The 17,694-nt window shown below is 43.9% G+C and overlaps 1 protein-coding gene across 23 annotated transcripts in view; it reads right to left on the bottom strand.

Moving 5' to 3' along the window:
* LOC147621566 (protein GAMETE EXPRESSED 2-like) overlaps positions 1-17,694 on the bottom strand; it is a 210,058-nt gene that overhangs the window by 154,223 nt on the left and 38,141 nt on the right. For 18 of the 23 annotated variants that reach the window (XR_015269849.1, XR_015269848.1, XR_015269850.1 and 15 more), the window contains 3 exons: positions 15,342-15,662; positions 5,723-6,040; positions 5,501-5,625 (listed from right to left, as the gene is read on the bottom strand). Coding sequence is in view for 20 of the 23 variants with exons in the window: in XM_086824342.1 (XP_086680468.1) it covers positions 5,501-5,625; positions 5,723-6,040; positions 15,342-15,662 (764 nt within the window). In the remaining 3 variants the exon portion in view is untranslated. The remainder of the gene's footprint in view (positions 1-5,500; positions 5,626-5,722; positions 6,041-15,341; positions 15,663-17,694) is intronic. The other 5 variants (XM_086824343.1, XM_086824338.1, XM_086824355.1 and 2 more) reach the window with 5 other exon arrangements.

Below are 17,694 nucleotides of genomic sequence, written 5' to 3'. Positions count from 1 at the left end.
TGCAATGTACATGTTAGATGGAGCATTAGTTAGATGAGATCCCAAGGTTGCATCCAGCTTACAAAGCTAGTGAGTCCCTTGTTGGAGAGGAGAATTTGAAGTCGTCTCGCGAAGAATTTTTATGACTCTTGACGCAACAATAGAACAAGATTCCTTCACTTACAACAACGTTTGTCGATCATGTTGAGAGCAGTTAATGGCATCACTCTGAGATGACACCACCACCTCTATCCACATCGTGGGAGTGCTTCCATGCTCACATCTTTGTAGCTTCTTATCATGTGTATAAAGTTTGATGGTTGTGTGGTTGGTTATAATGCTAGACTCAAACATTATGTACTGAGAAGTCTTAAGAGCCAGCCAAGAGGATGGAGGGCCACCTTCTCATGTCTTTGGTGGTTGATGATGGAGAAAATGGCCTTCACGTATAGGTTTGATGGAGGTTTCATGAAGAAACACTTGTAGAGAAGATTGGAGAAGACAAGATGATGGAGTCGGCTACTGAGCAAGAGCAAGAGCAAAGGCATGAAGGCTTGTCGGTTGCAGAGATGGCAGCGCACAGATGGTAACGTTCAAGCCGATGGCTTCTAATAGTAATGGCGATGGCGGGTGCTGATGGAGAAGAGTGACCATGGCTACGTCGGTAGGGTACGTGGGCAGCCAGCAGGCACTTAAAAATAATAATAATAATAATAATAATAATAATAAGAAGAAACAGGTCCATGCACTTAAAAATCCAGAGCTGCCAAACTTTAATGAAATGAGAACTCGTTTACTTATAAAGTGACCGACGGCCATTTTTAAATTAAATGTGGACCTGCAATTTACAGAACAAACATGTTTTTAGACAATTTATGAACATAAAGACCTTTTAATAAGGGGTTTTCGCTCCAACCCTCTGGCGTGAGAAGTCGGCATAGCTAGGGTGACGACAAGAGTCATCTCCCCTAGTTACAAGCTTGACAGAGCACAATCCGGGCGCTTGGGAGATGGGAAACAAGGAAAAGAGAACCCCACAAGAGCAAGGTGGGATCAATAGATACATGGATCTTTATGTTTTTTGCCCATATTGGTGTCAAGTGTGGCAAGAAACACCCATGGCCCTCCTCAACTACTTTGCCTCTACCTTGCTCCATTGTTTCAATTGTGTGAAGACGGGTGAGAAGATGCTTGCCTTGGTCTTGCCGGATAGTAGCAAGTTGGATGGCAATTCCCCAATGGAGACATGGAATACCCTCCGTAGCATGTATGAAGCAACCAAGGTGGTTTCCGTACGACGTACGACACCTTATCGTACGGAATACCGTACGGTACGATACCGTACGTACTCATATGGATTCATACGATTTTTTCGAAAAAATAATTTTTTTTCCCAAAAAAAAATAAATTTTTTGGTAGGTAATGGTCTTTTTTTTGCTTATCTATGGCTGTTTGAGCTTCCTCTATACTATGATGCTTCCCTCCTTACTAAAATACTCCATATCTGGACTTGAAAATCCCTAAGTTTATAAGTATTTTTTTAAAACACCGTATTTTATCGTACGATAAGAAAAATAATTCTATCGTACCGTATTTTCCTGTACGGTATCGTACATGACAACTATGGAAGCAACAAATACAACAAGGTTGCTTTACTTGAAGCAAAACCTTCACAATTTGGAGATGAAAGAGCACGAGACAGTGGCATCTTTCTTGACAAGCCTCAAAGAGGTGTGATGAGTTGCGTGGGATTGGTGACCAAGTGGATGATGTGGATATGGTGAGCATAGTGTTCAAGGCGCTTCCTCCTAGCTATCAAAGCTTGTGGACAGCCTTAATGGTTCGAGAGAACACTCCTTCCTTTGAAGAGCTGTCAGGAATCTAGCTTCAAGAGGAGATGTCCCGGAAAGGCAAGAATGTAAAAGGTTTCAAGGGGAGTGAAGAGGCATACAATGTGGGGATCGGCTCTCAAAGTGGAAGAGGAGGACATTGCCGTGGAAGAGGAAAATTTAGGTTTGCTTCTCATCGTCAAATTCAAAGTCAAGGTGAGAATTCTTTATTTGATCAATCACCACAACAAAGATTTAATCAAAATTACAGCGCTAGAGAAAGAGGAAATTTCAAGCCATCCAACCAAATTACAAACCAAAGAAAAGGCCTGTGTTATTATTGTGGAAAAGATGGTCATTTTGAGAGAGATTACATAAAGCAATCATCTCAACAAGGAAGTAGAGGAAAGGGAAGAGAAAGAAGCTTCCCTCATTGTGGAAGGCAAACTTCGAACTTTGTGAGACAAAGAGAACCAAACGATGAGTTTCTTCTCATGACAACCGAAGGCACAATGCATGATGGTGAGTGTTTTCTAGATTCTGGTGCATCCTCCCATATGACACACCATAAAGATTGGTTTTCTAACTTTGTGGGTGAGGGCTATTAAAACAGCGTGATACTCGGAGATAATAGTAATCAAGGCATTGAAGGATATGGTGATATCCCAATTCAGCTTTCCTTTTTCATATTTTGATCAGCATTACATCCAATGGATAACAAGTTCCTTGCTAATTTAGGAATAAGCCAAAGCATCCTTAAAGACAAGTGTCTCATCAAAGATATGAAGAAAAACTTCAAAGTAGTGGCTCGAGGAGTGAGAGATGATGGGCTTTATAAGCTTGACACCGTGTTAGAGCAACAAGCTTTGGTGGTATCCAAAGGTGATATTTATGGCATGAGCGATATGGAGATTTGAGTTACGGCAATCTTCAAATGCTTTATGAGAAATGTGTGGTGGTCAGCCTTCCAAAGATAAATATGAATTATCATGTGTGTGAGCCATGTATGATGGGCAAGTAGGCAAGAACACCATTCCCAAAGCATGAAGCATTTAGAGAAAAAGGGGTTCTTGAATTGATTCATAGTCACATTTGGGGACCTTATCCAACTAAATCATTTGGAGGTTCATCTTATTATATCACTTTTATTGATGACTACTCAAGTAAATGTTAGGTGTTTCTTGAAGCACAAATCTGAAGCTTTGGAGTGCTTTCAAGATCTCAAAGCAAGGCTGGAAAAACAGCACCGAAGAAACATCAAAGTTTTGAGGCCAGATCGTGGCGGTGAGTATAACTCAAGTGCATTTCATGAGTTCTGCAAAGAGCATGGAATACACCACCAACTTACTATAGCCTACACTCCACAACAAAATAGTGTGGCTGAGCATAAGAATCGGACTTTACTAGCATGTGCAAAGGAGTATGATGAAGGCAAGTAAGTTGGCTGATGAGTTTTGGGCTGAAGCTATCCAAACAGTGGTATATTTGCAAAACCAATCTCCGACAAAGACACTAGATGGTATGACTCCTATTGAAGCTTTCTCGAGATTCAAACCTCACATTATGCATTTGAAAGTTTTTGGTTGTGATGCATATTTGCATGTACCGGCTGAAAGGAGAAGGAAAATTAATGCAAGGATCATTGGATATGCAACTAATGAAAAAGCTTACAAGCTATATGATCCTCAAGAAAGGAATATTATCATTAGCCGTGATGTTTTTGATGAGTTTAAAGGAACTGTTTTTTCTTAGCAAAAACAAGACAACAACATTCTATCTTGGATGAGTGATGATTATAAAGAAGAAAACGAAGGTTCTCATGCAAATGATATTGGTATTTCAGCTCATGATGATGATATGTTTTCCTCTCAACTTTCAACTCAAAACAGTCCTAAACAAGACTCGAATGAGACCGAGTTAGGGTCGACTCCAAAAGTGGCAAAGAAGCTTCCAAGATGGTACCTAAAGACCATTGAAGATAGCAAAGTTATGGATCAACCAGAGAGCAGTGAGCAAGCCTCAAAGCGAGTCTTGAGAGAAAGGAAAGCTAAGAGGTATGTGAATTACGCATTGATGGCAAAAGTTTTACAAAGCACAGAGCCTTAATCTTAAGTAGATGCATGTCAAAACAAAAGGTGGGAAGAAGCCATGGATGAAGAGTATAATTCTATCTTGAAGAATGATACTTGGCAGCTTGTATCACTCCCAAAGGAAAAGAAGGCAATTGGAACAAAGTGGGTATATAAATTGAAGTATAAATCAGATGGTAGCATTGACAAATAAAAGGCAAGATTGGTAGCAAAAGGATATGTGCAAAAAGAGGGTATTGATTATGAAGAAACTTTTGCTCCAATCGTTAAAATGAATACTATTAGGACAGGGAAAGAACACCTTGTTTGCAAGCTATCCAAGGCATTGTATGGATTGAAGCAAGCTCCAAGAGCTTGGTATGCTAGGATTGATGAGTATTTGTTGAAACGTGGATTCATGAGAAGTAAGTGTGATCCAAATCTCTATATTTTGCATAAAGATGATCACATTGTTTTGGTTCTTGTGTATGTGGATGATTTAATCATTATTGGAAGTGGCAATGGTCTTATTCAAATAACAAAGCAAAATCTTTCAAAGGAGTTTGATATGAAAGATCTTGGTATATTACAGTATTGTCTTGGCATTTAAGTATGGAGACAGGATTCAAGTATGTTTCTTACTCAATCAAAGTATGTGAAAGAGATATTGGAAATGTTCAACATGATGGATTGCAATCCTCTTCCTACTCCGATGGAACCTAATCAAAAGCTTTCAGCTTTTATACATGAAGCATGTGTGGATGTTACTCTCTTTAGACAGCTTGTGGGCAGCTTGATATATATTTTCAGATTTGCAGATCAGCGTGTGCTTCATTGGATAGTGCTCGTCAAGAGCTTCGCAATGATATATAGGATGTGAGGAACATTTACATTAAATAGGTTTTTATGCAATTTTTAATGTATGGACTTAAATAAGTGACTTTAGGACATTGTAAGTGTGAAGACATTCAGGTTTCTTAATGTATAATAAGAAACCAGGAACATCCATAAGACAATGGTGATCCATCTAACACAAGTCATCTACTACTCTTGTTGATCCAGACATGGGGCCCAACAGAATCCTCCTCGAAGTTTTTCAGTCAATATGTCTGTTGGCAGTCCATGCATCTAAGTCTCTAAGTGGATGACTTCCCCGAGCTGCAAGAACTTTGTGATATCTTGATCAAAGGTGTTGCACCCTATCCAATCAATCTGACAATGTATGGTAATGACCACCTAGCAGAAATGCAATATGCTGTTACAAGAAATCAGACTGATCCCCATCTCTTTTGAGCTTGACCTACTATGTAGTATGCATCCACATCATGGTTCAGCACATACCTGATCTCCGCATGGACCACCTAATATCCGGTTTCCTGCCTCTAGGTGGAATTCCAATTCTATCTGGTCAATATAAGTACTCCCCCTTAAGGCTTTGGTGTGTCTATGTGTAGAGGACAATACCATTTTTTGTGTATGTATTAGCAAAAATTATCAGCCTTGGACCCTAGTGTTACCAGCATATTCTCAACATCTAACTAACACCAATCTCTTTTATAAAATACGGAATCAAAAAAAAAAAAGCGTCCACAATCGATGGGAATAACACATATAATTTCATACCTTTGTAACTTCCACAAGAGTTCCCGGCTTAAGTCCAAAATAATCATTACTTAATACATCAACAATTGTAGCTGTGTCCTCCCATGTCCAAGCTATATCATTCATGGGATGGGGAAACCAACCATCTGCAAATCCTCACGCATCAACTTCTTAACAAATAAGTGATGGCAATGTATGATAAAATACAGATAGGCACATTATAAAGAAGGCTATTTTACTCACAAGAATGTATAAAACAATAGAATGGAAATCCAGGTAAAATATCTCCTTTGTAATATGCAATTATGTACATTGGTGAGATCTCATAAGCTCGATAAATACTTGTATAGTTCCCTGTTGTCACCTCTTGGAATGGACTAAAATCAGGTGGTCGTGTCTCATGACCAGTAAACCTTACAGTTAGCAGTTTCTCTTGTCCTGGAACCAAGTTTCCATACTGATCTTTTAGCAAAACAGTGACGGGATGGGGAAGTATAACGAGTGGATGCAACACTATACCATCTGTAGCAATGACAACAGTCGCAGCAATGCTGACATCTCCTGCCAAAAATATCGAGTCTCATTGAAAGTCAATTTAATTTACAAGGAAGATTTCAAAGTATGAAATATAGCAAATAATGGATGGGCAAGCTCACAAGTCAAGATATGATGGGTGCATATGAAGGCATGTTAATGAAAATATATTAGCAAGCTGAGCAGCTGCCCATGTGCACACTAACATCTCTGCCTTCCTCTACTCACCCTGCTTCCCTCCTTCCTGCATACTTGGCCACCCTGGTGCAATTAATATTCAGGATGCTCCCCGCCCTACGATGGTCAGACAAAGACGGGTTACTCTTAGAGATGGCAGGACTGCAGGTGCATCGGATATGGTCCTTCCACGGACTCTCCAAACTGATGTCCGGTAAGCATCTTGGGACAGAGCAAGATCACCAAAACCTCACACAGGAGCAACACATTCCGTGGCCCCCAATGTAGCAGGACCTTCATTTACTCGTAATGGTGCACGACCTTCAGTAGCTCTTAATGAAGAAAGACCCTCTTCCGTTCTAATCGTAGACTAGGTCCTTGTTTAACTCCTAGAAAAATAGATTGTTTGGAGGCTCAAAGGCGAGGCTCTTCTTCCAAGTTGGTGATTCACCCTTGATTCACACTCCGCCTTATCCTCCACAGGTTCAAATTCTACAATAAAACTCATTCTCTCCCTTGCCAATTCGGATGAGAACCTCCTGGAGGTGCTTCCATCATCATTGGCATGGAAATCCTTCACCACACCAGAGCTCGCATGGTATGGCAAAAGGTAACAACTGAACAGGTTCGTCATTATTGTCCAGTGAAGTTTCCTACACGGATCTATATTAGGAGGGACCTCATTCCAAGACTAGGTGTTGATGCATCTACCACTAGGGAGATTTCCAATCATCCTCTTCTGCCACACCAGGATCGTCAATTGGAACTTTCAAGGTCTCAGTAGTAAGCTGTTGGATTGCAATTCGCATGAGTGCGCTCTCCCCAGATCTTGGTCATCGATGTCTAAGGGTTTTGTTACATAATTGAATGTTGGTATCACAACTACTCTTCTCACATTTGAGGAGTTCAGCTCATTACTTTGAGATGAGATGATGCGGATCCAGTGTCACAATGGTGGCGACTAGGCTTTCTCCGCTAACACAGAGAAGAAGGGTAAGGATTCTAACTCTTCAAATCTTAAGAAAAAGGGTAAATGTTTTTACTGTAACAAAGGACATGTAGCCAAAGAAGGCAAAAAAAAGCAGGCTGACGCCAAGAATGGCACTCCAAAGACCAAGGAAAAATCCAGTCATGCTACAAAAATAGAGCTGTTTATTGATTGCGATTGAAGAAGTGTGAAGTGAGACAGCTAATGTTGCATCACATGATGATTCTTGGATCAACTCTACAGCGGATTGATGCTACTTGGGAGTTCATCGCCAGTATCATAGCTTGGCAGCTTTGGAGGGCCACATGCACACAGGGCCAGAGGCTATTGAGGGCATTCACATATACGACACTATGTGCATTTGTACTAAATGGGGAGATAGTATTCACTCTTATGGCTACATGGGCTCTATACAAGGGCCATCCAGATCTGTGCAAGCAAAGCGCATTGTCTTCATGAGGAAGTGTGTAGCAGGGTTGGCTGCAGCCTGCCCGGCACACTAAAGTGGTAGTTCTCCTTTGGACAGTATGTCCAGAGTCCTCAACGCTCACATCACAACGCACATATGAATAGAAAGATTAGAACGGAGCATAACATAAATGACAAGATTAGAAAGATTAGAACGGAGCATAACATAAATGACAAGATTGGCAAGAGTGACAAGAGTCCTAGACAACACTTGTACTACTCCAAGACACTATTACATGACCTTCATTGTACCATGCACACCCAGCGATGGTCTCAGTGAGTAGTACGACAAACAGGCTGAAATAGACAAGTGACTACAGCACTCAAGGATAAAGGATGTCCTCAAAGATGAGTTGAGAGACCATTTAAACGATTCCTACAAGACATGGTAGAGTCAGTGGACTCGGTGGAGTCGGTGGCATCTCCTATCTCTGTTAGATGCCATCACGGTGACACGCTGGTGCAATATTCAGTACAAAGATGGAATGGTGGGGTCGAGAAAAAAGTACAGTGATTTTTATTTATTTATTTATTTGCGGAGGAGGAGAGTTGGGAGCTGCAGGGCAACACGGAAGGTGAAGTGGATGGTGCAACTAGTTGTGTGGCGTACCCCCGGGTGGAAAGGGCTATGAAGCAAAGATGAGGGGTGCCAGGCAACGAGTGTGGACATCGGGGTGCAAAAGAATGAGCAAGGAGTAAATGGCAAGCAGGCAAGGTAGGAAGAGGCGTGAAGGGGCGAGAAGGAGATGAGATGGGGCGAGTAGGAAAAAATAAAAATTAAAAAAAAATTGCGGGGGGGGGAGACTGGGGGAGCCAAGTATGAAGGTTGGCCAAGGAGAGGCGAGTATGAAAAGTTATCTAGTGGACTGGATTTCGTGCCACGGCCACAGCACTCTGGCTATCAGTGAGAATGGTGGTGGGTGTCTACTGACACTCACGAAGATCAGCCAATAGTCTCCTCAACCATACACAATCTACTGTAGCTGTAAAGACTGTCCTGTACTCAGCCTCACAAGTAGATGTAGCAACAGTGGGTTGCTTTTTACTCAACCAAGATATGCATGAACTGCCAAGAAAAAAACAATTCCCACTGGTGGATTGCCTGGTATCATAATCACCAGCCCAATCTGAATCACTGTATGCATAAAGCTGCAAGCTGCCCCCCCTGGGATAGAACAAACCAAGATCCAGGGTACCCTTAAGATAACGAAAAATGCGTTTGACTGCTTGCCAATGCTTTGTGCCTAGGCTGTGCATGAATTTGCTCAACAAAGACACCCCAAAAGATATGTCTGGCCTCGTGTTACACAAGTAAATGAGGCATCCCACTGCCTGGCTATAAATGCCGGCCTCAAAAGGCTCTCCAATATCATGCATAGTAAGCCGTACACCTGGTTCTACCGAAGTAGAAATGGGCTTACATTCATCCATGTGAAACCTTTTTAGCAAACTTTTTATGTACTTAGTTTGTTGCATAACAATGCCATCATCTGTATGCATAAACTGTATGCCGAGATAGTAGTGTAAAGGCCCCAAATCTGACATATCAAATTCAGCTTTCAAATCAGCTTTGAAATCTGAAATTTGTGCTTTGCTTGTACCTGTAATGAGCATGTCATCTACATACAAGATGACTATGAGAATATCGGCATCGGTTTTCTTCACATACAATGTGCTTTCAGCTGGACTATTCTCATAACCTTGGCTGGTTAGATGAGCATGTATCTTATCATACCAAGCTCTTGGAGCTTGCTTTAACCCATACAATACTTTGTGCAACCTGCATACTTTATGTTCCTCACCAGGAACTACAAAACCAAACAAAGGATCTAATGTCATAGGCTCTCTAACGTACTTCCCAGTTGACAATCTCGGCCACTTTAGCCGGATCAAGTCGAATGCCTTCAACACTAATTATATATCCCAAGTAATGCAACCGTAGCTGAAAATACGAGTATGTCGTCCAATAATATGAACACACACTTTTCAATCAAATCCCGAAAAATACGCATCATCATGCGGTTAAATGTAGCTGGGGCGTTCGTCAAGCCAAATGGCATGACCACAAATTCATAGTGGACCCGTTCCGTACGGAAGGCTGTCTTGGGGATGTCCCCCTCCACAATCCGCACTTGGTGGTACCCACTCTTTAAATCCAGTTTCGAGAACATCTTTGCTCCATTCAACCTCTCGAGATGATCAGTGCTGCAAATGGCGACACGCTGAGGCGGATGAAGCCAGATTGCAATAATTCTTGGAGTTGGCGGTCCAACTCCGATTCCATTGCCTTGGAAACGCGATACGAAAACTTGCTCAGGGGTTTCGAGCCTGGGAGGAGGTCAATCTTGTGGTCCTCTGGTCTGGACGGGGGGAGCTGGGGAGGGAGGCTGTCCCGAAGAAAAATCTTCTGGAACTTTTCATGGAGAACCGAGTACTTCTTCGAAGCACTGGCCACCGTTTGGGCTGTCTGGATGTAAATCATTGCACACTGTGCGCCTTTCCTGACTGCTCGCTTAGCCTACAAGTGGCTTATGAGTGGAAAGTTCGGAATTCCTGGCTCACACTTAATGGTCACCGAGGCAGTTGACACATTCTGATTGATCTGGAACGTGTGCTTGTCCCACTTGACATCACGAACAAACTTGTGAAACCACTGAATACCCAAAATTATGTCTGCTCCTACAAGAGGGGCAACCATAAAATCACGTACAAACTCTACGCCCTGAATAACTAACTTAGCACCTAGAGCTTCATACTTGACGCTCGTTGTCATGCCTATGCTAAAACCCTCAACCTGTTTGTCCACCGAAGTCAGCTCGAAACGGCACGCCTAGCGGCCTGTTCCGTGACCACATCCTCCGTGCTGCCGTTGTCAAACAAGACGACGACTCTCTAGCCACCTATGTAGCCAAAGGACTTGAGCAATTCGTTGCGCTCATACTCTTGGTCATGGGCGCCCTTCTGCTTATCTTCGAGCTCCCAACTAATAATTGCTCCAACTGAAGCACTGGGGTTTGAGGAACTAGGGGTAGCCGCTGGGGTCTGTGTGGGAGCTGAGCTCACCACGGAAGCTGTGGAGGCGGCGGCGGCGGGCTTTGGAGGCTTCTTCGGACAATCCCGAGAAGTATGTCCTTTTGTATGACAAAAGAAACATCTACCCTCCTTCTTGTACTAAGAAAGCTCCTCAGCACTCAACTTGCCACCTGTCTTGCCTGCCTCCGCTTTCTCGTCTGCAGTGAGCGTAGACGCATTGTTCGAGTTCTTGGAGCCAGAGGCTCCCGAGCTGTCCTAGGGAAGACCCCGTCTGGTTCTAGCTTTTGCCCCCCAAGGCGGTAACCCTGGGAGAAGCCGACTGGGAAGTCTTGGGCTTGCCACCATTGTGTTTCATTTCTGCACTCTGCGCAAGCTTGTCCGTATCAGATAAGCCTAATTGCAGACATAAAGTCGAAATTCTATTGGCAAACTAAAGGACTGGTTGCGCGTTCTGACACACTCCCCTGAACTCGACTTCGAGTCGCTCAAGGTGGCGGGGCGGTGGAAGCCGCTACTTAAGGTCACGGACAAACTCGTCCCACACATAAGCTGCCATACCTACTCTGGTGTGGGCATGAGCCCACTGAGTCCACCAAGGAATGGCCTCACCTTCTAAGTACCAACTGGCTAAGATCACTCTGTCAGTATCTATTTTCCTAACTGCGGCAAAGTAAGCTTCAAATTGATGTAACCATGAATAGAGAGTTGTGGGGTCCAGTTTACCATTATACTTACTAAAGTTCATTTTCTCGGGAAGATGATTTGAGGACGCCGCCGGTGTCAATTTGGCGTCCAATGCTCTGAGGTAACGCTCGTGTTCCACGCGTCGCATGGCTTCGTCTTCTCGTTGTCGGATCTCCAATGCACGCATCTGCAACTCAAGCAAAGAGCTTGGCTGCGGCTGTGACCCCGCGAGAGGGTCCCTGTAACGAGGATCTGGAATCTGGGATACGGAAGGAGAGGGAGGAGGAGATGGAAAACGCGACGCTGGAGAACGGGTACGCTCTTCCAGAGCCAAGATCTGCGCCTTCTGCTCATCCAACTTGGCTGTCTGTTCTGCGATTGCTCGCATCATCTGCGGGAACATGTCTGTAACACTCAAGCCTAGTGCCCTAGCTGGGCTGCCTGGTGCACTCTGGTCCCATGGTTCTTGGTCTCTCTCGTCGTCGAAGCTTGCCATAGCAGGAAAAAGCATTTTCTTTCCGGAACGCAATCTGACCATCCACTATCTGTGTGGGAGACGTCCGGAGGCTTCTGGAGGCTGAAAACCAACCGTCCTTCGAGGGACAGGAGTCACTCCGAAAGGGGTAGTCCACCGGCGTCTAAAAACCAACCACAAGAGTGAGAAAAAATTCTGGTTTCTTTGCTGAATCTTTGTACTTGAGGTAGGCTCTGATACCACTGTAACATGTGGAAGCTTCGGAGAAGAATCGATAACTTCAATACTCAAAAATCAGCACTCTTTTCGCGACGGCAATTAACGCACAAATTGAAAAGAGATGTGCAGAAAATAGAGAGAGGGAGAGAGAGAGATGGAGAGGACATGGTATTGGGTCCCAAATACCCTCTGTAGGGCCCCGTGTATTTGCTTTATTAGAATGATGTAAATCTGAAAGAAAATACAGGAATCTTGGACCTTTCTTGGCTGGGAATTCCCTGCCCTTGACCTGAAATCCTTCACCCCATTGCTTAGCACCCTCTTGGCTTGTCTAGTCTCTTATGCTTGAGCTCTTGGTGAGAAAATGAGATGATTGAATGGGATTGTGGACTCAACCTTTTATACTACCCCTACTACAGCAGTCGGCCAGTACAACACCAGGCGGCCAGCAATAAATATTCCCACGACTGCATTTCCAGCATTAAATGCTGAAATATTCACATAAAATGCTGCGCTTTTTTCCTAACAGGCTGGTCATGATGCGCCTGCTTCTGATTGGCTGGACATGGCTTTTGCAATCATTAGGGCTGGGCTGCCCCATACTTGCCCTACAGCCATATAAAGGTTGTATTCTCCTGAAATCTGCCTTTAGCTTGCCCCTAGGGCTGTCCTACAGCCCCTCCATGGCTGGTGCGTTCAGCCAGGGCCTTCCTGGCCCTCATGGGGATGGTTCCACACCATCCCCATGCCCACACAAAGACCCGGGTAGCCCTGTGGGCTGGCCCTTTGTTCTAAACGCAAACCCTAACTAACTACTCAGTGATCTGGCATCCGGTACCCTACCAGATACACAGAATCACTAACATCATTCTAGAGGGAGACTCACAGCGCGGACTGGCACTGATTCATGTGCAGCACAGTGCACACCTGACCTTGGACTCATGTGCAGGACAATGCACACCTGACCTCGGACGACTGAGATGGATCCCTGGCTGACTCGTCCCGAACTTGGCTCACATGGGACCAGTTCACCATCCCAGGTCCTGCACCTTCTATACAGAAATGTCTACGTGGCATCCAAGTGCGGGATGCACGTGACAGGGCATCCTTGCCACACAACGAGTGGGAGATCTGAAAGCGCTCACCATGTCCCTCGCACGCCAAAAATGTGCTATGGGCCTCTGTATACAGGCATGAGATCCCTTTGTTCGAGACCTAGGAAAACCCCATACGTGTCATCGTGTCTTCCAACAAGTCCCTCCAATCCCGCATATGCTTGTTCAAAGTCCAGCAAGAGGATGGAAGGGGTTGTTGGCTAGATTTAGCCCACAGTTTCCAAAATGAGAAGATGTTATCAAATATACTTCTTCCTTGGAGGAACCCACTCTATGTGTCATGAATAATCCTTTGAAGAACCACTTGTAACCTCATACTCAATGCCTTATGCAGATCCACATAGAGTGATGGGCCTCCACTGCTTGATGTTGGTCTTATTCCCACCTTTTGCGATAAGGTGGATAAGAACCTCCGTGAGCAAGGGAGTGGGCCATAGTACCTGCACTCCACATGTCCTGTAAAAGCCACAGTGATCTCATCCCAATGTGGTCCCAAAACTGTAAAAAGGTGCGGCGGATTCTGAGTCCGTACAACATTGTCTATGGGGATGCAGCGTTGCACAGCAGATTTGGGGTTTTGTAGCCCAACTTATGGGCAAATTGAGTGGCCGAGCCATGCATGTGACTTGGGGGGCAGTCTGGTCCGCAACTTTTTTATGAGGGCAGTGGTACAGATTCTGTTTTTTTCATTCGTAGAGGTATTGTGCCCAGCATGGTTTATTGCAGGATGTTCCTCACTCTGATTAAACACCCCCTAGACAGAGGATTGACACCAGTTGGGAGATTATTGCCAGTATTACAGCATGGCAGATCTGGAGAGCTAGATGCACGGAGGCTATTGAGGGTGTCCAGATTTTTGGGTCTCAGTGCATTAGTACTATATGGGGTGATATCATCCACACTCTTATGGCTACTTGGGCTCGCATTCAGGGGCCCTCTCGTTCTGCGCTGGCAAAGCGTGTGATATTTATGCGGGAATGGGACCATGGCATCTTCTTTTCCTCTAGTACCACAGGTCTTACATGGCATCATGATGCTCCTTAGTGGTTGAAATCACCTTACATATTGGGGTGATTCTATTCTCTTCCGGCTTATAGCTGTGATTGTTGTATGTTTTTCTCATACTTAATAGAAGTCTCTTTCTGAAAAAAAAGGAGGGGGGGGGGGAGAGAGAGAGAGAGAGAGAGAGAGAGAGAGAGATGATTAGCTATGATGCTAATTTAAGCGAAAGGCCGACTTTCTGTACTGATGACTGCAAGGGAGGAGGGATAAAAGCAGGGAAGGCAAGGGGGAAAAGTCAGGCAGCGGGTGCAAGCAGCAGAAGAGGAGCAAAAAGGCAGAGAAAAAAGGGCAGCAGAAGAGAAGGGTGGCCAGCAGAAGCCTAGGCAGCAAGGTCAAAGCAGGCAGGAGCAGGGCAGACAGGGCAGCGGTAGAAGAGAGGAGCGGGCAGAGAGGGCACAGGTGCAAGACGAAGCAGAGGTGCAGGTGCATGCAGCAGCTCAGGTACGGGGAGCTTGCAAGTTGTTTCGCACATCTTTTGGTCTCTATAGTCTAGAGAAAAGTTTGAATATCATAGAGACTCAATTGGTGTGATAGATAGGGGATATGAAATCCAAGGGGAAGAATGATGGAATTCAATGCTAGATATATGTGATTGAGAGTGCAGGACTAATTATCATGTGGAAAGTGTCATTAGATAAATGTGATTGTGAAAAAGACTCAGGATTATGTAATATTGATGCAAACACGGTGATGTCATGATAATGCAAGCATGATAGTGTAAGCAATGTCGTAGAAACTTTCTAGGAGTCTTTAACCTCCTCATCCACTTCTATAAAAAGGGAGCAACCCTTATTTTGAGAAATAATCCAAGATCATTCATTGAACAATTTTAGTGATTATTTGCACATTGTGCCCACCATCATCTACCTTTTTGTTCATCATTGAGTGTTCTGATAGAAAGCACTAATAGCATCTTCTTATTGAATGAGTTTGTTGTGTGCATTTTGCATCTTGAGCCCACCATCATTTTTATCTTTGTGTTCATCATTGAATTTTCTAATGGAGAGCAAGTCTCTCACAAAGTACAATACACACCAAACCATAACCATAAATATTTACAAAGTGCTTGACCATGAAAGTTTACTAAGAAAACCAATGAAAGCTTACCTGCATAAGCAAGCTTTCTGAACGAATTTGAAGAATTCAGTGGAGTAGTGCAATACAATACAAGAATATTGTGTTGTCCAGATCTTTTTAAAATAAAGCTTAATTTATATAAGCCAGTTTTGTTGAAAACCTTGCTCCCGATTACTTTCATCTCATCTTCATCCCCATAGTTGATAATTGCAGAGACTGTTCTACTATATCCATTCACATTCTCCCCATACATGTCTTTCAATTGTACAAAAAATGTTGAAATATCTCCGACAATGGAAGGCTCTAATCCAGATCCATACACAACAGATTTGTTTTCCTGGACCAGGTTTGCTGTATGGCAAAGAAAAATTCTTCCAATATATTCTATGTTCAACTCCAAAATACTGAGAATATGAGAGCTTATCTTGTATGCATAATGCCAAAATGTTGAGAATATGAATAGCTTAACATGGAATGCTTACACTGTTCACATAAAGAGATGTGTCAATAGTTACTATATGCACATATGACAAAATACTAAGCACCTCGATTTTCCTATTGTACTTAGCGATACTAGCTGGGAAGGTATCCACCATCTCCATGGTTGATACCCGGGCAGCTGGAGGGTAATAGGTAAGTTAAAATGACAACTCGAAGTATGAATGGAGAGTATGAATGAACCAATCATGCCTTGACACATTTGTAAATATCTTAGCAAAGCACTGCCTTGGTAAAGAAACTTCAGTATTTACAAATTACTGGTCAGAAAAACAAAAGGCATTGTCAAGGACGGTGCACTCAGAATGTCCCTCTACATTTGGCATCCTTGCTGGTTGTGTAAAAGGGTTAAGTTATCCCATAAGCAAAGGGATTGTAACATGCCTTGGGCAAATGTATAGAAAAGGGAATTCCCCACTCAAATTTCACAGTCTCTCTCTCTTGTTCGGGCATTCTAGCCATGTACAGGTCTAGTCATTTTTTGGCAATCCTGCTGGGGAGGGGTGAGTTTCCATCACTCCCCATCTCCAGATTCCATTGCTAGGTGTTGTGGCCCCCATTGTTTTCTATTTTTTGTGTTGTCCACTCTGTGCTGCTCCTCCCCTGCTTCAACCCCAACCCTGGTGCCTGCCTGCACTTGCCGCACCGTCCTACTTACCTCCTGTTGACCCCCCTTACTTGACCCTCTCACCCCACCTCGCATGTATGGGTGGGTTCTCTCTTTCTGGCGTTAGGGTTTCTCGCTGCAGCTGCTCCTCTAGGGTTTCATCACCAGCATGCACGGATGTCTGAATATCGCGACACCAACTTCTGCAAGTTCCTACAGTGCTTACGCTTGCTTTCGCAACCAGCCATTTTATGGTGTCCATTAAAAAATTCATATGCCTTGCCTGCGGCGGACCCAATCCCTTCCTACACTAGGGTTCTGGTAGACCCTTATGCTACCTATGGCGCTTCTATCTTGTATCAGCCCAAGCTTCTGCCTCCTCCCAGATACACTATCCTGCTCCTACCCCTGTGCCAGTATCAACCTTTCGACCCCGACAAAGGCAATCTCAAGAAGAAGCCTCTACCACACCAGAACCTCAAGCCAAAGAATAAGATTTTCAGGTTTTCAGAAAATGTCAAAAAGTAAATGTGCAGTAGAAAAGATGATCAAGCTAAAGAAGGCTGTGCAAAATAAATCATTGCAGAGGGAAGGAAAGGATTGAATCGGGGGGACCATAACCTGTGCAGAATAAATCATCGCAGAGGGCAGCAAAGGGCTGAATCGGGGGACCACAACTGGCAAGTCCTTGAATTTACAGGCTGTGCCACTCGCAAAGGAGATAGTGAGCATCATAGCCTGTGCCGAACAGGTGTTGAACCGCCCATGGGTAAGAAATTTGCTGAAAATCTTGTTAAGAGAGCTGATGAAACTTCTGGGAAGCAGAACAATGTTACAGGGCAGAAGAGGAAGGCCGTGCCTCACGAGCAAGGGTAGCAGAAATGAAGTACAACCAAGGCCTTGCAAGTGTGGAAGAGCTGAAAGAAGAAAAGTGCAGCGACAAGTAGATTGTAATGCAGACAAAAGGGCCTGATGAGCAGCAATGGTAGATCTTGTTGGACCAAATCTATTGGACAACCGGTTACAACATGAGCAGCCCTCTCTTGAACAAGCAGTTGGAGTAGGTCATAGCTTGCATCACTCACTCCCTTGTTTTGGTCATGGTCAAGGTGTCTTTCCATGTCTACATTTATGTTAAATAATCATTCTTGTGTACAAGCTTTTGATGGTTGTATCAATAGGATTCATTCCAAAGTCAAGACATTATTTATGAGAAGGTTGTACGAGCCACGTGGTGTGTAGTGCACTTAGTTACGAAACAAGGGGGTGGAGGGTTCG

This window comes from Cibotium barometz, chromosome 30 (assembly GCF_041138505.1).
Source record: "Cibotium barometz isolate CiBa-2024 chromosome 30, ASM4113850v1, whole genome shotgun sequence".
NCBI lineage: Eukaryota > Viridiplantae > Streptophyta > Polypodiopsida > Cyatheales > Cibotiaceae > Cibotium > Cibotium barometz.
Note: the sequence above shows the minus strand (reverse complement) of the source record. Positions and strands in the feature narration are given on the sequence as shown.